This window comes from Talpa europaea (assembly GCF_964194135.1).
Source record: "Talpa europaea genome assembly, chromosome: 1".
In the NCBI taxonomy this organism is placed as follows: domain Eukaryota; kingdom Metazoa; phylum Chordata; class Mammalia; order Eulipotyphla; family Talpidae; genus Talpa; species Talpa europaea.
The window spans coordinates 56,417,724-56,440,488 of record NC_140073.1 but is presented as its reverse complement, the minus strand read 5'-3'; the positions used below and the strand labels follow the sequence as shown (position 1 = coordinate 56,440,488).

Sequence of the window (22,765 nt, the reverse complement as noted above, 5' to 3'; positions counted from 1 at the left end):
TTTTGTACATTTAAATACACTGCATATACTATGTCATGCCAAACATGATTTCTTAGTACAATTGAAATTATTTGTAGTATATGTTGAGTAACTGCTTGTAGGGTAAAGAAAATGTCAGGCTTTTCTGCCCTCCCGCCATCAGGACAGATGATGGATCCTTGCAGTCCTGAATGCATGCCTGATGGCGGCACCTGGAGTAGGGTGTGGGCATAGGTAGATGGGATTCACCTGGGCTGAGACTGGGCTTTTAAGGGCGGCTTCATGGGGACGCCAGCAGAAGCCAAGAAGTAGAGATAGCAGCAGCAGCAGAAGCCAAAAGAGAAGCTGAGAGAGAAGCAAGAGAAGCAGAAGGTGAGAGAAGGCCGGAGAGCCCAGATAGAATGAAGACTTGCTGGGGGCTGGGAGGCCTGCCAGCCTCCCGGCCCACCAGCACCCTTACCTGCTGTGGACCGGGTAAATCCCAATAAAAAGACCTGCAAAAAGCCACTGAGGACTCTGACTCCTCCTTTATCCAGTCTGCTGGATCCTAGAAAACCTGCACTGTGTCCATTCCTGCCTTACACTGCTTTAATAAGATTAGGGATTCCACTCGAATTTCATTTGACCTCAGTCAGTCAGAGTTCTGGCTCTTTCAATGACTTCAGCTCATAAACAAAAGTCATTTGTAGTTCAAAAAATGAGAAAGAAGAAATCCTTTTCTAACAGTTTCACTTACCTCTTTCTTCAGCCAGTCATTCTCCCAGATCTCCCGATAGCTGCCTTTGTCAATTAACCTCAAAGCTTTCTAAAAGAAAAATTCTGTGTTAAGGAAGAGTGGCCACACAGCAAATCACAGTTGTAGCAGTGGTGATGCACAATTGACTTGTCGATCATTGAAAATTAAGTTTTGCAACTTGGAAACATACCGAAGAACTTTTGGCTCGGTCATTCTTTACCATTCTATTATACTGTTTTTTTGTGTGTTTTTTTGTTTGTTTTTTTTTTTTTTTTTGTTTTTTGCTTATTTACACCTTTAATACAGGCAATTTATGGATGCTGGCTGTTAATTCAATTTAGCCTTGATTATGACTAAATCTGACTACTATTGTGAAATCAGTCATTCAATGAGCTCTACAATTAAGATGGTTAAACTACAGTGACCAAACTTTCTTCAAGTTTATGGCCATGACATAATCTTCACTTTATAATGAAATACACACACACACACATTTGTAGCATATGGATCTTCATAGTTTAACCATCATTAACTATGGTCAGATCACTTAATTGTTGATTTCACCATTTACTCATCTTCAGCCACAGAGTGGACAAATTGCATGGGGAGATAAATCAGTGGTCAGTTCTCCAAAATCCTCTGTATTTGTACAACTCAGTAAAAAATCATGCAATAGAAAAGAATACTGAAAAAAAAAAAAGAAATTGAACCAATGGGGAAGCAACAAACAATAGCAACTGAAACTCAGTTAAGAATTTTGGAAAGGGGGGCGGAGCAACATGGCGGTGAGGAGACGCTGCGAGTAAGATCTCCCATTAAAAAAAAGTTAATAGGGAGGAAAAGCGGCAGGTCCCAGTGAGAACTGGGACACGGAAGATAAACGGGTGACTCCAGCAAACTACCCGAAGAAGAAAGTGGCCATAAAAGAGGACTAGAAGGGAGGGAAGCGCAGAACCCTGCTCCCCTCCCCCCGCCCACAGAGGCGGCACTCTCCAACCGGCAGAGAGGAGGAAAACAACAAACCAAAACGGCCAACAAGAACAAATGACGCAGCAAGCGGGACTGGGAGTGGAAAGGAACTATTGCAGCCACCACACCCCGTGAATGGGAGCTGAGGCGAACCCTGCAGGATTCGCCGTGGCGGTGAGCGAACGGCTCCGGGCTCCATTAGAGAAGAACAAAGACCCCGGGACGCGCACACAGCCCGGGCTGCAGGTAAGCTTGCGCGGAAAGCAGCGCGCTGGGCGCGCTTGAAAAGCAAGTGCAGACCGGGATTGCAGCTGCCCAGGTCCCCGCGCCTGCGACCTAGGCTTGAGGGGAGACGACCTAGGCTTGCGGGGAGACGCACGGAGGTCCTCACTGAGGTGAAGGTCCCTCCCTGAGTAAGCAGGAACCAGGCGCCCAGGCACGGCAGCGGTGCAAAAGGCGCCATTCCCGCGCCACTGAACTGGGCTACAGCCCGCGTCCTGGAACTGAGGGCTTTGAACTGAGACCCGGGGCACGAAAATTTGGGGCATGGGTTCTCCACGACGGTGGGGCACAAGGCAGACACAGCACCCCAAAGCTGTTGAGGTGTACCCTACCATCCCAGCTCTGTTCCCTGTCCCACGGGGTGGGGGGAGGTGAAAAACAGCCCCCCAAGGACAATAGGAGAGATCTCTGGCGCCACCTAGTGACCAGGAAAAAAAAGTCACTAACACCCCATAAAACAGGAAATTTCTTAAGACTGATTGAAAAGGGCAGAAGGCTTCTGGAGGACCCAGTGGCCAGCCGGGAAGTTATTCCACGCCAGGCCCCTTCCGACCAGCAGTCTGAGCCCACAGAGGGAGCAGGCACCCACGTCCGGGGCAGACCGGGGCACAGAAGAGTGTGCCTGAAACCGGAGGCGCAGGGACTGCATCCCGCTTCGCCATTTGAGAACAGGGACATTTCTTCAGTAAAAACTGCCTAAAACCAGCAGAAAGCTCCCCCAGAAGACAGAGATGGCTCCTGGAAGAGCCAGAGGGGAGCGGAGAAGTTCACCCAAGATGTCAGTCAGTCCGAGCAACACAGTGTCCCAACGCATATGACAAATTAGAAAACAGACAGTAGGGAGTAGAAGAACCACACGCAACCTAACAACTCCTCAGGAAAGAAGCACACCACAAAAAGAAAACCACTCCCCAGATTGCAACGACAGCAACTTGGAAGAACTTCTGAGACTTCCAGAAAGAGAATTTAAAATTGCCATGATTAAAAAAGTGATAGATCAGAAGAAGGAAATTGAGTCCCTAAAGAGGGAAGTAAAAGAAATGCAGGAGATCAAAGAATTAATGGAGGAACTAAAGAACTCCGGGAAAAGCAAGGAAAGCAGAATAGATGAAATGGAAGAACGAATAAGTTCTCTTGAAGACACAGAAATAAAAAGAACCAAAACAGAAAAGGAAAGAGAAGTACGAAGGAAAAAGAATGAAGAAAGACTTCGGGAACTATCTGACTCCATGAGGAAAGGAAATATAAGAGTTATAGGAATTCCAGAAGGAGAGGAGAGAGATGTAGGAACAGAGAAAATATTCCAGGAGATAATTGAAGAGAACTTCCCAAATGCGAAGAAGGAGCTGAAAATTGATATACAAGAAGCAAGAAGAACACCAAACTTCCACGACGAAAGGAAAAACACAGCAAGACACATAATAGTAAAGCTCCCAAGAATCCAGGACAAGGAAAAAATAATGAAGCTGACAAGAGGGAAGAAACAGATAACATTCAAAGGAAAACCAATCAGGCTGACATCAGACTTCTCTGAAGAAACACTACGGGCAAGGAGAGAGTGAAGGGACATAGTCAACAGACTCCAAGAAAACAGATGCCAACCAAGAATACTCTATCCCGCAAAGCTCTCTTTCCTCCATGAAGAAAGAATATGGACCTTCCCAGACAAAGAGAAACTCCGGAATTTCATTACGAATAAACCCCCACTCCAAAAAATACTACAAGGAATCCTAAAGCCAGAACCTCAGAGGGACGAATAACAACGAAAGAAGACCAAAAAAAAAAAAAAAGTTATTAAAAGAATAAATAAAATCAAAGGAAAGACAAACATAATGGCAAATACAGATGCTAACATATCAATATTAACTCTAAATGTAAATGGACTAAACTCTTCAATAAAAAGACACAGAGTTGCAGCCTGGATTAAGAAACAAAACCCAACCTTTTGCTGTCTCTAGGAAACACATTTAGCTACAAAAGATAAAAATAGGCTCAAAGTCAAAGGATGGAAAACAATCCTACAAGCAAATGGGCAAAAAAAGAAAGCAGGAACAGCTATACTTAGATAAAACAGACTTCAAACTCAAAAAAATAAAGAGACCCTAATGGTCACTACATTATGATTAAGGGGACAATACTTCAAGAAGAAATAACACTCATTAACATATACTCACCAAACGAAAGAGCACCAAAATATATCAGACAACTGTTGTCCTCTCTGAAAACAGACATCAGAGAAAACACATACGTAGTGGGAGACTTCAACACACCACTATCAACAATGGATAGATCAACAAGACAAAAAATAAGTAAAGAAAGTAAAGCTCTAAATAAGGACCTAGAGCATTTGGGCTTAACAGACATCTATAGAACACTAAACCCAAAAAAAACGGAGTACACATTTTTCTCAAGCGCACACGGATCATTCTCCAGGATCGATCACATACTGGGGCACAAGACAAACATCAACAGATACACCAAGATTGAAATCATACCAACCATCTTTTCTGACCATGAAGGCATCAAACTAGAAATAAATCGTAAAAAGAAGGCAAGGAACTATCCTACCTCATGGAGATTAAAAGCCACACTATTGGAAGACCACTGGACTAACGAGGAGATCAAAGAAGAAATTAAAAAATTCTTTGAATTGAATGACAAGGAGGACACCAATATCCTAAATGTATGGGATGCAGCAAAAGCAGTAATAAGAGGAAAATATATAGCAATAGAAGCTCACATCAAAAAACAAGAAAGAACTCAAAGAAACAACCTAATCTCGAAGCTCAAAGATCTAGAAAAAGAACAACAAAAAAACCCCAAAACCAGTAGAAGAAAAGAAATAACAAAAACCAAAGCAGAAATAAATGAAATTGAAACTAAAAAAACAATCCAAAAGATCAATGAAACCAAGAGCTGGTTCTTTGAAAAAATAAATAAAATAGACAAACCCCTAGCCAGGCTCACAAAGGAAAAAAGGGAGAAAGCACAAATACACAGGATCATAAATGAAAGAGGAGAAATCACAACGGACACAGCAGAAATCAAAAGAATAATCAGTAACTACTATGAACAGTTATATGGAAACAAGTTCAACAATCTAGAGGAGATGGACAAATTCCTACAACTCTACAATCAACCAAAGCTAGATAAAGAAGAAATAGAACACCTAAACAGACCAATTACAAGCAGTGAAATTGAAATGGTAATCAAAAACCTCCCCAAAAACAAAAGCCCAGGACCTGATGGATTTACAAATGAATTCTACCAAACATTCAGAGACGAATTAGTGCCTATCCTTCACAAACTCTTCCAAAAAATTGAGAAGGAAGGGACAATACCAAACACGTTCTATGAAGCCAATATTACACTAATACCAAAACCGAATAAGGACAACACAAAAAAGGAAAACTATAGGCCAATCTCCCTAATGAACACTGATGCAAAAATCCTCAATAAAATTTTAGCTATCAGAATCCAACAATGTATCCATAAGATAATTCACCACGACCAAGTAGGATTAATTCCAGGGGCACAAGGATGGTTTAACATCCGAAAATCAATCAACGTTATCCAACACATCAACAAAAAGAAATATAAAAACCATATGATAATATCAATAGATGCTGAGAAAGCTTTCGACAAAGTGCAACACCCATTCATGATAAAAGCCCTTGAAATTCTTGGGATACAAGGAACATACCTCAACATCATAAAGGCCATCTATGACAAGCCAACAGCCAGTATCATTCTCAATGGTGAAAAGCTGAAAGCAATTCCATTAAGATCTGGAACAAGACAAGGATGTCCACTCTCACCACTGCTTTTCAATATAATACTGGAAGTCCTAGCCAGAGCAATAAGACAAGAGAAAGACATCCAAGGAATCCAAATAGGAAAAGAAGAAGTCAAACTATCACTCTTTGCAGATGATATGATAATATACATAGAGAACCCCAAAATCTCCACAGAAAAACTAATTCAACTCATCAATCAATTCAGTAAAGTGGCAGGATACAAAATCAACACGCAAAAGTCAGTAGCCTTCCTATACACAAACAATAAATCTGAAGAAGAAGAAATCAAAAAAACCACCCCTTTTATTATCGAAACAAAAAAAATCAAATATTTGGGAATAAATCTAACAAAAGAGGTAAAGGACCTATACAAAGAAAACTATAAAACACTGTTAAAAGAAATAGAAGAAGACACAAAGAAATGGAAAGACATCCCCTGCTCATGGATTGGAAGAATAAACATTATTAAAATGGCCATCCGACCAAAAGCAATATACAGATTCAATGCTATTCCAATCAAAATCTCAATGGCATTCTTCAAAGAAATAGAACAATTATTGATGAAATTCATATGGAATCACCAACAACCCCGAATAGCCAAAGCTCTACTGAAAAAAAAAGAAGGAAATGGAGGCATCACACTCCCAGACTTCAAACTATACTACAAAGCCATAATCATCAAAACTGCATGGTATTGGAACAAGAACAGACATACAGACCAATGGAATCGAATAGAAAATCCAGAAATAAACCCACAGATTTATGGTCAACTAATCTTTGACAAAGGAGCAAAGACTATGCATTGGAGCAAAGAAAGTTTATTCAATAAATGGTGCTGGGAAAACTGGGTCGCTACATGCAAAAGAATGAAGCTTGACCACTACCTCACACCATACACAAAAATCAACTCAAAATGGATTAAAGAACTAGACATAAGACCTGAAACCATAAAATACATAGAAGGAAATATAGGCGAAACACTACGGGATTTGCACATCAAAGACATCTTTACAGACACATCACCCAAAGCAGTGATAGTGAAGACAAAGATAAACAGCTGGGACCACATCAAATTAAAGAGCTTCTGCACAGCAAAAGAGACAATAACAAAAACAAAGAGAAACCCCACCAACTGGGAGAACATTTTTGCACCCAACACTAATGATAAAGGACTGATCACAAAAATCTGCAAAGAGCTGATGAGACTCAGCAACAACAAAGTAAATAATCCAGTCAAAAAATGGGCAGAAGAGCTAAAAAGAAACTTCTCTGAAGAGGAAATGCAAATGGCCAACAGACATATGAAAAAATGTTCAACATCACTTGTCATCAGGGAAATGCAAATCAAAACTACCATGAGATACCATCTCACACCAGTGAGAATGGCACATATTAAAAAAACTAGCAACAACAAATGTTGGCGAGGGTGTGGAGAAAAAGGAACTCTTCAGCACTGTTGGTGGGAGTGCAAACTGGTCCAACCACTATGAAGAGCGGTGTGGAGATTTCTGGACCTACTAAACATAGAGCTTCCATATGATCCAGCAATTCCACTCCTAGGTATTTACCCAAAGGACACAGAAACATCAATTCCAAAGAACACCTGCACCCCTATGTTTATAGCAGCACTGTTTACAATAGCTAAGCTTTGGAAACAACCCAAATGCCCAAAAATAGATGACTGGATCAAGAAGATGTGGTACATATATACCATAGAATATTACTCAGCATTCAAAAAAGATAAACACATGCAATTTGCAGCAACATGGATGGCGCTGGAAGGGATCATGCTCAGCGAAATAAGCCAAAAAGAAAAAGAAAAATACCAGATGGTCTCACTCATAGCAGGGATGTAGAAAACTTAAATAAGGGACCAGGAAAATGAATATAAGAAAGTGAAAATCAAAATCAACAAAAAACTATGAACCAGAGACACTTTTTGGGGGGTGGGGGGTGGGAGGGGAAGGATTGGGGTCAGAATGGGGCGTTTGCAATTGTATGGGGAAATATAAAAATAAAATTTAATATTAAAAAAAAAAAAGAATTTTGGAAAGATGAGATGTTTTTGATTCTGAAGGGCTATTCCAGAAGAGACAATCCAGAAGGGATTTAGGAGACAGTCTGGGAACAGGGGAAGGACAACAAAAAGAAAGTTCAGATATTTTGTGCAAAACAAAGATATTAGAAAACATATAAAATTGTAAATTATATCTCAAACACTGTATATCCCAAGCTTTTAATACTCCAGCAATGATTTGGACACATAAGAAAGTACTTTTTAGACAAATTGTATTTTTTCCTATAATTCATACCAAATTTTTATTTAATAGTATTGTTTGTTGCCATTTGTAAGGTAAAGAAAATATCAGGCTTTTCTGCCCTTCCGCCATCAAGATAGATGATGGATCCTTGTCCTGAATGCATGCCTGATGGCGGGCACCTGGAATAGGGTGTGGGCATAGGTAGATGGGATTCAGCTGAGCTAAGACTGTGCTTTTAAGGGTGGCATCACGGGGGGGACGCGAGCAGCAGCAGCAGCAGCAGCAGCAGTAGAAGCAGCAGTAGAAGCCGAAGCTGAAGCCGAAAGAAAAGCCGAGAAGCAGCAGAACCAACGCCAGAGAGCCCAAATAGAGTGAAGACTTGCTGGGGGCTGGGAGCCCTGCCCGCCTCCCAGCCCCCCAGCCAGCACCCCTGCCTGCCATATGCCTGGTGAACCCCAAATAAAAAACCTGCAAAACTACTGAGGACTCTGACTCCTCCTTTACCCGGTCTGCAGGGGATCAGAAATCCTGCACTGTGTCCTGTCCTGCCCTTACACCATTATTATTATGCTTAAAAATAACTGAATGATAATGTACTGAGCTCTTGTTCCTTGTGGGGTGATAAACTATTTAAATCATCTAATTCAATCCTCACATCAGTCTTCAAAGTACATGCTGCTACTGTATTTCATAGATTAGGAACCCAAAGTATAGAAAAGTTAAGAAACAAATTCAGTTTATACACTTAGTAAGTTAAGTTCTTAATCTAAATATCACAAGAATAAATGGGAGGAAATTATCAACGAATGTGTATTCACTGACGTTCAATGAAAGAAAATTGAAATATACCTGCGTGGCCCATTCCTTCTTTTGGTCCAGTTGCAGCAAAGTTTCTTTGATTATTTTCTTTCTAGCATCATGGAGAGTGATTTTATACTGTTCTTTAAAAAAAAAAAGTAAAAACATTTACAAGGCTGATCCTATGTAAAACAATAATGTCAGTAAATTTTATCTTCCATGATCCTCACCTTTCCTTTCTATACATTTTTCCCCGCCAAGAAAATAATCCACTTTTATTTACTTGCTTTTCAGGAAGTTTATTGAGGGGTACAACAATCACATAGATTCTGTGTCCAGTGGCTTTTGCAAGAAGGTTGCTTTTAACTATTTGGTAGCAACCATGCCCGTTTCCATGGGCACGCCTTATTGTTCCCAGATTAATCTAGTTTTATTCATTTGCCACCAGGAGTCACAGTGTTAGTCTTTGTTTTGTATACATAAGCACATCTCTTGCCTAGATAAAATTTAGTTCTATCTTTAGCATAATCCCCTTCAATTTTATGGAGATCTATCTGCACCCTCTGGATCAAGAGATTCTACTTTTAGGTAGCAAAACTTGTCCAGAGCTTTCCAGCCATATTTTAGAAGTCCTGTTCCCAGCAGGCCTCCACAGGATGCAAAATGGTGGGAAGAAAAGGTGAAATTTGGTCACACGACCTTGTGGGAGAAACCTCAACACAATTCCCCCTCCTGGATTTTGAGGGTACATTTTTTTTTAAAGATTTATTTATTGATACAAGCATTGGGTACAGTTAGAGGCGCGGGAGGGTGAGAGAATTCACCAGAGCCAGAGTGGTGAGCAGAACAGGCAGACTGACTAAGTACACTGCTGAGGGAGCAGCGGGCAAGGCAGGAGAGGTCTGCGTGCCATGTGGGACCCTTGCCAGCGGCCGGGGATTGAACCGGTGCTATAGAGGCTGCAGGCAGCTTTGCCGCCCAGCACTCAACTGCTGCGCCACCAGGGGAGGCCCTTGAGGGTACATTTTTACTGAAGAATCTAGTACCCTCCAATCAGAAGAAATGCTCCAATTATTTAGTAGTATGTTAATGTGAAGTAGTTGAAGGTGATGTTTTCATCAAGAAAATTGATATTTTCAAGGGTTTATTTCTCCAAGGGGAGAATTTCTAACGTTTCAAAATTTGTGTGGCTACCTACACTTCTGCTTCCACACAAAAATATAAAGATTTGAAATCTGCTTGAGTAGCATCTTGTACATTGGACACCAGTGAATTAAATTTCCAATATTGTTGAGCAGGAAAGGCAGACTGAGAGGAGAGTGAGGAGCAGAGGGGCTGCAAAAGTCAGGAGACTGGGTCTTGAATTGGGCTCAGAGCAAGAAAGATGAGGACGTACAGAGTCTGACATCCTCTCCAGAATGTCTTATGCCACAAATGCCTGACTTTAGTCCTTGAATGATGCTTAGAGACCATATAACCAACAGCCCTGTTTAAAGAAAGCCAAGAGCAGTAATATTGAGGCTGCTTTAGAGAGTGGAGAGAAATAAACCTAGGTAAACGAGTCCAGTTTTTTCATACTTTTATCCAACAAGATGTCATCAAGCTCTCTTGGTGTGCGTGACACCACTGAAGGCCAGGGGAAGATGCTGTATATTTTGGGGGTAGGGGGGGTGAGGCGCCAGAACCATACAGAAGTTAAATAGCAAATAATACTTCAGGCGGTGGTGGTTGTGATGAAGAAAAACTAAGTCTTTCTATTTTATCAGAGGAAGTTTTTTTTTTAAAGATTTATTTTATTTATACAAGAGCTGGGGTACAGACCAGATGTACGGGAGGGTGAGAGGATTCACCAGAGACAGAGTGGGGAACAGAACAAGCAGTCTGATGAAATACACTGCTGAGGGGAGCAGCGGGCGAGTCAGGAGAGGTCTGCTGCACCACGTGGGTATCTCCCTGGCCAGCTGGGATTGAACCTGCGCTGCAGAGGCTGCGGACAGCTTCACAACGCTGTGCCAAAGAGCCTGTGCCACCAGAGAGGCCCTGTGGATGGGACAATTGAGCAAAGACCAAAGTAAGGTAGTCAGCAGTGTGTGACAGGAAGGAGCCGTGTTCACTACTGAGAATAATCAGTAGTTGTGTTTAAGGTCATATCTTTGCTATCTGTCCCCATTAGCTGTGTTTTATTTAAAACATCTGAAAGACAATTACTTGGAAGTCAAAGCATTTTCCTATCTGAATGTTGATAATTACAGCTGCTAGATTTCTGGAGTGGTCTACCTAGGCCTATATAACTTATTCTATAACTGAAAAATAGTATTGTTCACTAGTACTGTGGAAGCTAACTGCCATGACATGTAGGATATTGTTTCAAAGGGAAAATTGTCACACCAGACCAAGTCATTCAAAGCAGAGCTCTCAAGGAGCTCCATCTACTGGCAAGGAGATCCGAGGTCTGGTCTTGCAATAGACCAGAAACCAAGCCAAGGAGGTGACGGGCCTGGAAGGGAGGTGGGAGCAATGCAGCCTTTCTCTGAGCTTCTTTCTGGCACCAGTGCTTCCCCCATTTCATGAAAATGCTGAAAAAGGAGTGTAAACATGTCTCTTCCATTTTTGCTGTAATTCCTGGGACAGAATGGATATTGAAAAATATATTGAAAATGAAATGAAATTTGGCAACTGGCAAATCTTTCCCAGGCCAATGATCTGAGGTTCATCACCAAGACAGCATTTGGTGAGAACTTTAGTGGGGAGGGAAGGGGGGTGGGTAAATAGAGGACTCTCCCACATTGTGGAGAGAAAAGAAAGGGGGTCGGGAGAGGACTATTCTTGCCTCTGATAGAGTTGGCACCAAGATGTCTGGTGGGATTTACTAGGTTTGGGGTCTTGTCTATTTTAATATCTGGAGAAAAAGAAAAGTGGAGTTCTTCATTATTCTAACCCACATATGCACATCTCTAGAATCTGCATTTTTCTTACTCTCACTCAAAGTAATTACTTGAATATTTTAATCATTACATCTAATTTCTTTTCTTTTTTTTTAAGATTTATTTATTTATGCAAGAATCAGGGTACAGGACATAAGTGTGGGGGATGAGAGGATTCACCAGAGCCAGAACGGGGAACAGAATAGGCAGACTGACGAAATACACTGCTGAGGGGAGCAGTTGGCAAGACAGGAGAGGTCTGGTGCCATGCGGGACCCTTGCCTGCCGGCCGGGATCAAACCAGCACTGCAGAAGCTGCGCACAGCTTCACAGCACTGCGCTCACCCACCTGTGCCACCGGGGAGGCTCTACAATCTAATTTCTGATGGAATTTCTTTTTCAATTCAGGACCTCCTCTATTGGACTGATACTGGGTCCTTTATTTGAAGTTGCTATCTCTGAAAACACATCCATCAATCTAAAAGCTATAATGGATTTTATATTTTTAGTATCTGAAAGAAACATAAAACCTGGAGCTTGAAAACATTAAATATTAATTTTTTGCTGTAAATCATAAAAAGTAGATGAGCAAACATGCCCAAAGGTGGTAGTTACACGGCCCTGTCGGCACCAGAGCAGCCAGTCTATCAGGCAACTCTGCCTCCAATGCCACAGAAAATTCTCTGCACTGTTTTTTCCTTTTAAAACTAGAGTAACCAACACAAGGGAAGATATGCAAAACCTATTATGATCAGATCATGCTTTGGATAACAACCATTAACCATTTATTTGCGACTATAACTGAAGAAACTGTGAGGATGTGAAAGTCTCTTCATAAAGACTTGAGACATTGCAACAGGGAGAGGATGCCTTGGCTGCTGGGATCCCCACTCTCACGGGGCATGTCCCAGAAGCTGACAGCAAATCCACGCTGGCTGCTGCTTGCTTTGCACGGTTCTGCCCTCCCTGTTGTGTCTGGCCTTCACTGGCATCTCCAGAACTTTTTGGAGTTGGTGATCCAATTTTCACCCACTTTATGTGCTGATCCGCTCCTGTGGTGGTGTCTTCCTTTCAGGCCCTTTCTGGAGACCACAGAACAGGTGCAGCCAACAACATCCTCAGCTCTGGTGAGCCACCTTCCTCCCTGGTCACAGGGCTGGGTCAGACGCCTCCCTTCGACACATACCGTTTACTGCTTCTTGAGTCCCATTTCGACTACTTTTAACTAAGTGTGAGTTTGGCTAAGACAATGAACTTCTCTGAGCCTCTGTTATCTTTAAGCAGGGCACGGTTCCCTCTATTTCAAAGGGACATGGCAGAGTTAGATGAGGTATGTGACAGACAAGCAGGTGCTGCCTATGTTTATTGCAGCATTATTTACAATAGCCAAGAACTGAAAGCAACCTCAGTGCCCATTGACTGGTGATTGAGTAAAGAAGATGTAGCATATATACACAGTGGACTACTACTCAGCTATAAAGTTTAAATCCTGCCATTTGCACCAACACATGGGGGATATTATGCTTAGTGAAATAGGTCGGATGGAGAAAGACAAATGCCATAGGACTTCACTCATATATAGAGAAAACAAATGGATGAAGTAAACAAAACTAAATAAAGATTGAAGCTGTAAGACAAATTAGTGGTTACCAGAAGGAAGGGGAAGGAGAGTGGGTAAATCAGGGCAGAAGTGATAATGGTATAGCAAACAAGAGGATTGGGCTCTTACTGGGGACTTGATATAGTATCTATACTTGTTGATTCTCAATGATGCACACCTGAAATTCTACGCTATAATGAAATTTTATCTCAATGAAAAATAAAAGAAAGACTGCAGGAGCTAGAAATGTTGTCTTGGGGGTCACTGGGGACTCTCATTTCACAGATGAGTAAATTTTTCTTGAGTCCCGTTTCTACTACTTTTAACTAAGTTTGTGAGTTTGGTTAAGACACATAACTTCCCTGGGCCTCTGTTACCTTTAAACAGGGCACAGTTGCTTCTATTTTAAAGGATCGTGCCATTACTCAAAAAAGCAATGTCCTCTTTTTGTAAATGAACTTGAACCCAAGTCCTTTAAGTTGCCATCAATGCACAAGCAATTCGGGGACCCCTGGGGAAGGACAAAAGTAAGGATGCTCTGGGGCTGTAATGTCTAGTGACTTTGAGTGAATAACCACACACTTTATTCCTGGACCTCATCTAAGTTTCCCTTTCCTTGCACTGAGTCTTGTCCTGCGCACATCAATGACCCTCCTTCGAGCTAAAGCTCAGGGAAGCAGCACTAGGTCCTGCCTGCCCCAGCCTCAAAGGCGCAGGGGAGGCGGTGGCAAAAGGAAGAATTGGAGAGTTGGCCAACGAAAGTTTGCCGCTGGAGCCAACCAATGACCCCCGGGGAAGCATGGACAGAAGCGTTGCTTCATCTTTGCTGAGGCAGGTGATCAGACCAGCCTTCCTCAGGGTCAGGGGAATCACAGGACTTTCTGTGGAAAGTGAGAAAGGAAACAGGCACAGAACAAAGCCAGGGCCCCAGGAAAGGAATAGTCAGAGACCATGAGGGGTGACCCTGGAAGGAGCCATCCGCAGAGCGACCCGGGTCAGGGGAGCTCATGTTTCCCCCCTTGGTGCTGCCCTTCCTTCCTGCGGGTGTTACAGCCCACACGGATCACACAGGGGTGTCAGGGAGGGATCAAGGGATCGAGCAACTTTACTTTTGTCTCTTCCCTTCATACCCTAAGGCTAGTATCTCTCTCTGAATAAAATGTATGGAAAATTCTACGATTCTTTTGCTTCCTTTGTGATAATTAAAGGTCCTTCAAATCAGTTACTCATCTGTCCATCAAAATAAAAACCTTAAACTTTATCAAGGTAATGGCTATTCTTTTACTAGCGTGGACCTTGCTCTTTCCTCTGACTGGGGCTTCTGTGCGTCCCTCAGGGTTCAAGCGTAGCACAGACGGGGACAGGAGAGGCTCTGCTTGACTGAGACAATCCCGAACTAATGTTCCTCTTTCTGGTCCTCGCTGGAATTTAAACTGATTCCTCCCTTCTGGGGCTGTTTTCATAGGCTTCGAAGGACCACCCTCTCAATGGCTACTTATAATACTCCACTCGCATGTCCCTGACGTAGGGAATGTGCTCTCTTCGGAGGTTGATTAGCAAGTAACTCTTCCTTTTGCCTCTGGCTCTCAATCTCCTCCTTCTCCCCCCACCCCCAGGCTCCTGTCTCCCTGTAGGGACACCCTAACTCCCCATCCCAGTTGGGCTTGGGCCTTGTTTCAGGGCGCAGTGTACCAGCTTCTCTTACAATACATCCCCCAGCCAGGTACATATGTTAAAACCCAATCCCCAAAGCAATGGCATCCGGAAGTGATTAGGACAGAAGATGGGAGACCTCGTGGGTAGGATGAGTGGGTGCCCAAAGCGTTCCCTCGCCCCCTCTGCCATGGAGGGCAGTGAGAAGGTGGCTGTCATTGAACCAGAAACTGGGCTCTAACCAGACACCACCTTGGCTGGCTTGATCCTAAGAGTCCCAGCCTCCAGAAGTATGAGAAATAAATTCTTGTTCTTTATAAGCCACTAAATCTCTGGTATTGTGTTATAGAACACTGAGTGAACTGAGGGACGATGCCACAGTTTCCCGCGAGCCTATTGGCGTCTGTGTGCCTTCTTTGGAGATATGTCTATTTCACAACCGTAGGGTAAGGAAAAACGTCAGGCTTGTCTGCCCTCCCGCCATCAGGATAGATGATGGATCCTTGCGGTCCTGAACGCATGCCTGATGGCGGGCACCTGGAGTAGGGTGTGGGCATAGGTAGATGGGATTCACCTGGGCTGAGACTGGGCTTTTAAGGGCGGCGTCACGGGGATGCCAGCAGAAGCCAAAAGAGAAGCCGAGAAAGAAGCAGCAGAAGCCGAGAGAGAGAAGGCCGGAGAGCCCAGATAGAGTGAAGACTTGCTGGGGGCTGGGAGGCCTGCCAGCCTCCCGGCACCCCCAGCGCCCCTGCCTGCTGCGTACCTGGTAATCTAAATAAAAAGACCTGCAAAAAGCCACTAAGGACTCTGATCCCTCCTTCACCCAGGCTGCATGGGATCAGAAAACCTGCACTGTTGTCTTCCTGCCTTTACAACAACCTCTCCCCATTTTTCAATTAGGCTATTTGTTTTGGGGTTGCAGCACTGCATGAGTTATTTCTCCGGTGTTTTTTAACTCACCTCAGCGACAGACTGGTGGTCTCAGGGTTCCTGGATCTAGTGAGCTCCGTCGCACCTGACGCCATCCGCATGCACACCCTCTCCACAACCAGCTCACCTTTGCTCACCAGCGTTTTTCTGACCATGGCTTAGCCTTTCCTTGGGCACGTCTCCACAGTGATTCTGGACATCTAGCCTGGGAAAGTTGCCTGAGCTCACCTCAGGTGAGTTCCCCTTCTGATAAACCCACTCCCAGGACCCCTTACCCTAGCGGAATTCTCCAGACCCAGGGTGGGAGCACAGACACCCCCCAGAGAACTAAGCTTCTTCCCTGAGGTCAGATGGTTGCAGGACTTCTCCATTCCTGCATCACCCACTCCTTTATTTTCCCTTCTCAGTCTTATAGGCTGTCCCGGGATAGTTTCTCTACTTCCTCCCCCTTTGCCAGCGGGTCAGGAAACACCCAATCTTTTTTCCACCAAATAATGTGGAGCGTGATTTCTTACTGAACATGCACTAGTCTTGTTGCAACTGACCTGACATTTTCTCCGCATTCTCTTTAACTGTGCTGATGTCATTTTGTAAGGCGGTAATGATTTTGGCATGCTGTTCACTCCCTACATTCTTGTACGCTTCCCAATATTCCTTCTCACCAAGTTTCTCAAGAAATAGCTTTTCACTATTAATTATCTGCGTGCGCATATCTATTGAAAGAAAATCAAGGCCCCATGTCACTCTGTTGTCATTGCAACTTGCAATTTGATTTTATGAAACTGATAAAATTAATATTAAAATTCTGTTACCAATAAATGATACTTTAGATCTATAATTGATGGTAATTAAACTATTTGAACTTATCCCTAATGATTCAAAATGTAATTAAAATTAAACTTCTACCTATGTAGTAGATGTGTGGTTTTGGACTGTGATTGAGATGCTAACAAACACAAATTCTAGGAATAACTTTGAATTACCCCTGCGATAGCTTGATATCAATCTTATTTTTGTACAATTTATTATATCACATAGATTATCAGTAAACTAATTTTTATGGCCATTTATGGGCAAAGTAATTTCAGTTTATATCCTTCTACCACCTCTCGTAACCATTTTTGTAAGTTGTTTGAGTCTGTCGTCTAAAGTTCATCTCCTCGGACTTCCACTGTGTGACACAAGAGTATGTGACAGTCACAACAACATGTCCTCCCGCACCTCCCATCATCGCTAAGCTCGACCTCCAAACTTGCCCTTTTCCAACTGGAATTCTTCTTTCTCCATCGAACGGGAGGTGAGAGGAGTGGGTAGCTTCTTTGAAGATATTGGGGGGACAAACTTCACTCATAAATTTGAACTGAGGCTGAAGTCAATGAAGGCACCAAACAAGTAAATTTCCCAACAGGAAGCATGTGTCTCTGGTGTCAGGAGTTCGCGGTGGTGCAGAACAGGGTGTCGTCTGGTGTGGAGTCAGGTGGTTTCATCGGTCTTTGTTTTTGGTCACTGTCCTTCTCCCGCAGTGCCTCTGCCCGCTCTGTCATTCCCCTCCCCTGCCCATTGAGCTTACGTGTCTGTGGTTGTGGTGGCAATGATGTCATCTGAACTACGTGAACGGAATTCCCAACCTGATAGATACAAGCCACTAATATAATCAAGAATTAACTTGATACAATGAATTAGGACAATTTTCTAAGTTCCTAAATCACCTTTCAAGTTTTGTTCCTTGTCTCTCTCAAATTTCCATTTTTCCTTCATTGCTTCTTCAACTTCCTCTCTTGTTATGGCTGGCAATACCACCGACTTCTCTTCTTCACTGAGTTCCTTTAATAGGTTCCGTATGTGCCAAATCTGCTCATCCTTTAAGCGTTTATTCTGTCATGAAAATCAATAGTAACTAGCAACAACCGATGCAATATTTACATTGATAATCTAAAAAGTTCAACTGTAGGGTAAGTGATTGTCAGGCTCTTCTGCCCTCCCGCCATTGGCATTGATGATGGAGCCTGTGGTCCTGCGTGCATGCCTGATGGCGGCACCTGGAGTCGGGGGTGGGTGTGCATAGGTGGGCACACCTGGGCGGAGAGTGGGGCTTATAAGGGCAGCATCACGGGGATGCCAGGGGAAAAGAACCAGCAGAAGAGAGTAGCAGAACGAGACAGCAGAGCAAGAATGAAAGGGAGAACAAGCAGAAGAGAAAGAACGATACCACAAGAGAACACCCAAGAGTCCAGAAAAGAGTGAAGACTCGCTCGGGGCACCCCTGCCTGCCATGTGCCTGGTAAAAGGTCAATAAAAGCCTGAAAAGTCACTGAGGGCTCCAGGACTCTCCTTTACCCGCCTGCTCAGATCATAGAAAACCTGCTCCAGGCTCTTCCTGCCATTACATCAACATTGCCTTTTAAAAATGACTTATTTTTTGGGTCTCCCCTGGTGGTGCAGGTGGTTGAGCACAGTGCTGCAAAGCTATCTGCAGCCTCTGCAGCGCCGGTTCGATCCCAGCTGGTTGGTGAGGGTCCCACATGGTGGGGCAGACCTCTCCTGTCGCGCCCACTGCTCCCCTCAGCAGTGTATTTCGTCAGTCTGCCTGTTCTGTTCCCCACTCTGTCTCTGGTGAGTCCTCTCACCCCCCGCACCTCTGGCCTGTACCCCGGTTCTTGTATAAATAAATAAATCTTTTTTAAAAAAGTCTTATTTTTCTAGTTTATCATTTTCTTTACTATAAATTTTCATCATTATATTCTATTGTTGCTATTCATGGCTTTTATTCTTTTAACTTACTTGGATGTGTTATTTCATGAGCATTTTCTTTCCCCAAATTGATTCTCTAGGCCAGAATTTCTCCAGTTTTAATGTATATCCCAAGCACTGGGAGGTCTTGCTAAAATGCAGATTTTGATTCAGTAAGTTTTGTGTGAGGCCTGCAATCTGCATCCTTGACAAGCTCCAGGTGTTGCAAGTCTTCTGGCCCACAGGCTTCACTAGAGCAGCAATATTTATTTATTGATAGTACTACAGCCTACTAAAATTCAGTTCTTTATTACTTAACCCAACAAACTTTAAATCTGAGGGTTGAATATTTTGATTTCTTAAATTAAATTATTAATTATTTCACAAAATTTTAATTAAAAATTAAATTATTTCACAAAACAGTGTTTTAATAAACTCCAGATAGGATTTTCATGCTTTTTAAGTTATTTCATAAGCTATATTGAAGTGATACATAGGACACAAGCAAGGAAAATTAACTATATTGCTCAGTACTGAAAATATAGGCCAAAAAAAAAAATAGGGCTGGATAGGCTTTCAAAAAATAGAAATAGAGATTAAAAATAAGATATTCAAAATTTAGCAGTTTAAACATTTTGATCTTCTATTTTCAACACTCTAAAGTATCACAATTAATTTTGTCTCTGAAGAATTTTAAGTACAAAGAGATTCATAATAGATGTGCCTGAAAATGGAATTCTTCTTTCTAATCACTCTTACTGGGAATGACATAAGGAGGGTGTAGTGGCAGGAAGGGCTCAGTGCAGGATCTCGATGATCCTAGCAGACGGGTGAAGGAGGAGTCCTGGAGCCCTCGGTGGCTTTTTCAGGCTTTTATTGAGTTTACCAGGTGCATGGCAGGCAGGGGTGCCAGCCCCCCCCGGGCGAATCTTCACTCTTTCTGGGCTCTCAGGCGTTCTCTCGTGGTCTCTGCTTCTCTGCTGGTTCTCCTTCTGGTTCTGCTGTTCCTCCACTGGTAGTTTCATTCCACGCTGCCACCCTTATATGCCCCGTCTCAGCCCAGGTGAACCCCCCTATGTCTGCCCACATCCTACTCCAGGTGCCCGCCATTAGGCATGCATTCAGGACTGCAGGGATCCATCATCAATTCTGATGGTGGGAGGGCAGAAAAGCCTGACTATCATTTAGCATATAGAGGGACAGTGGAGTCAAGACCTTGAAAAGTCCCCTTTCATAGAAGCAATATAAAAAATGGAAAATTTTGGCAATTAACTTTTCAGAATTCTGGAAACTAAAGGCTTACAATAACTTCCAGACAGTATACTTACTCAACATAAATGGTTGCATCTTGGGAAGGACAGTGAGTTTTGCAGCACTTTAATTTTCCCTAAAAATTCAACAGCACCATAACTATGGTGAAAACCAGCAGCTTAGCAGCCTGGTTTTGGGGGTTAGGAAGTGGGGAGAAGGAACAAAACTGTTCCAAAATCCAGTTCCCAACTAATGGTCATTGATTGATCTACCTGGTGGTTGCCTAGAAAATCCCACTGATCAAAGTTGTCTTTGAAAGCTCGGATAATTTGTGAACAGTGCTTTCCCAGGTTGATTATTGTTAAAAAAAAAAAAATCAGAGAAAATTGTTGAACATTATAACTCTCTGAGGCAGTAATGACAGTCGATATTAACAACATGCTGACCAAGAACAACTTTAAATGAAAGCCGGGATAAGAAGCCCATAGGGGCTTTTGAAAGCTATGACATGTTTCTGGGGATATGAAAGTCCGCAGGCAACTAGAGTGCGGGGTACAGCCTTGGTGCTGTGCGTGAACTTAGGAATGACCTACGAAGGCCCTAAGCTCGCACCTTGAACCATCTTTGTGCTACTGTGGAAGCAAGAAGTGAAGGTAAAGGGGCAGCTGTTAATTGCTTAGCTGAGTGTCAAAGGTAAACCTCAACACACAAAGGCTGGGAGTTTTATTGGTTAAACTGCCCAATCATTAGTTGACCCCGAAACCACACAAGCAGAGTTCAGAGATGACACAGAATAAACACAGAGACTTTGCAGAGTTAGTTCAGAGAAGTCACTACCCAAACAATAACAACCACAATAAGCAGCAACAACAACACACCTTGGAGAGAGAAGAGAAGCTAATATCTGGGATTGTGACATCATCATATTCAAAAGGTCTAGTTTCAACAAAAATTTGTGAGGCATACAAAGAAACAAGAAAGTATAACTCATACACATTTTTATTGGGCGTTTTTTTTCCCCCACCCTCCTATTGGGAGTTTTATTATGCACAGAATAAAATAACCAATAGAAACAGCCCATGAGGTACCTAAGACATTGGACTTTCTAGACAAAGATTTTAAATCAGCTATCTTAAATATATTCATAGTTAAAGGAACCAAAGTGTAAAGAACTTAAGGAAAACACGAAAATGATATCTCATCAAATCGAAAAATCAGTAAAGAAAAATTGTTTTTTAAAAAACAGTCAAGTGGAAAATCTGAAGTTAAAAAGTACAATAATTGAAATGAAAACTTCTTTAGAGGGGCTCAATGTCAGATTCAAGCAGGCAGAATATTATTCAGTCATAAAAAGGAATGAAGTACGGTGCTATGGATTAAATGTGATGCACTCTTCCCTCTCCAAATTCATATGTTGAAGACCTCTCCTCCGTAATGTGATGGTATTTGGAGGTGTGGCCTTCAGGACATCATCAGGTTTACATAAGCTTCTGGTGGTGGGGCCACTGTGATGGAATTTTTATTTTTATAAGAAGAGGAAGACATCAGAACTATCTACCATTACAGGAAGAAAAAAGGAACCTTGAGCTGAGTCTCATCATTTATATAAAAATTAACTCAAATAGACCATTATTTAAATGGAAAAGGTGAGATCATAAACATTTCAGAGTAAAACGTAGGATAAAGTCTTTGAGATCTAGGGCTTGGCAAAGAGTTTTCAAACTTGACATCAAAAGCATTAAATGAAAAATTGATACTCAGAATATTATCGAAATCAAAAGCTTCTGCTTTGTGAAAGGATTATTGGGAAGATGAAAAGATAAGTTACAGACTGAGAGGAAATATTTGCTAATAACATCCAACAAAGAATTAGCATCTAGAAAAATCTCTCTAAAATCCTCAAAACTCAATATTAATAATAATAAAAATTCAATTAAGATATAGGCAAAAGACAAAAAGTTAAATTTTACCAAAGAGGATATGTAGATGGCAAATAAGCACATCATTAGTCATGAAGGAAATGCAAATCAAAACTACCTACCTACCAGGATGGTTAAAACAAAACAGTGACAGTGACGTCACCATATGCTAGTGAAGATGCAGAAAGAATGTAAGAAAGCACAATGACTCTGTTACAAACGATTCCACATTTATATGTTGAAGCTCTGTCCCCAGTGCAGTGGTATTTGAAGGTGTGGCATTTGTGTATGACAACATGTTCAAAGTTCATTATACCTAGAAAGTTATGTTGGTTGACACACTGAAATAGGCTTTACTTAGGTATATCCTGCAATGCGCTAGAGGAGACACTTATCCCACAAAGTAAAATAAACAGGGATTATTATTTAAGGTACGAATAGTTATTGCATTATAAAATAGAAAAAAGATGATTCAGTAAATAAGCTGTAATAAAGAGATTGATATTGTTTTGTTATAAGTCCATCTCATGGTCTTTACCTTTTTAATTGTTTAAAGACTCAAAAGAACAAAAACAAAAGTCATGGAACTTTCCCCAATGATTTCATCAAATGTAACCATAGCACATTATCAAGCTGACATTGGTCCAATGTTATCAACTAAATGAGAGAGTATTTGGATTTCACCAGTTTTTGCATGAGTTCGTGTTTTTTAGTGTATAGGATTATGAAACGTTGTCACATGGAGCTATGAGAATTATCACTCTACAGCTGGCATTTGGAGTAATGCTGTTAAATGAGATCAGCCAGCGAGAGTTTAGAGCAAAGAGAAGGGCTGAGACCTGAACCCTGGTAAATATCATGATTTTGGGGTGGGTTCAGGAAAGGGCAATGAGTGAAAACCAAGAAGAAATGGCCAGAAAAGCAGGAGAACTGGAG

At 42.2% G+C, this 22,765-nt stretch overlaps 1 protein-coding gene across 1 annotated transcript in view; it reads right to left on the bottom strand.

Annotated features, from left to right (window-relative positions):
- The window catches only part of CCDC83 (coiled-coil domain containing 83), a gene marked incomplete at both ends in the record, with an annotated part of 56,682 nt that overhangs the window by 27,255 nt on the left and 6,662 nt on the right, over window positions 1–22,765 (bottom strand). The window contains 4 exons of the mRNA XM_084250996.1: window positions 716–784; window positions 8,874–8,965; window positions 16,475–16,642; window positions 17,639–17,804. Of these exons, the coding sequence (XP_084107122.1) occupies window positions 716–784; window positions 8,874–8,965; window positions 16,475–16,642; window positions 17,639–17,804 (495 nt within the window). The remainder of the gene's footprint in view (window positions 1–715; window positions 785–8,873; window positions 8,966–16,474; window positions 16,643–17,638; window positions 17,805–22,765) is intronic.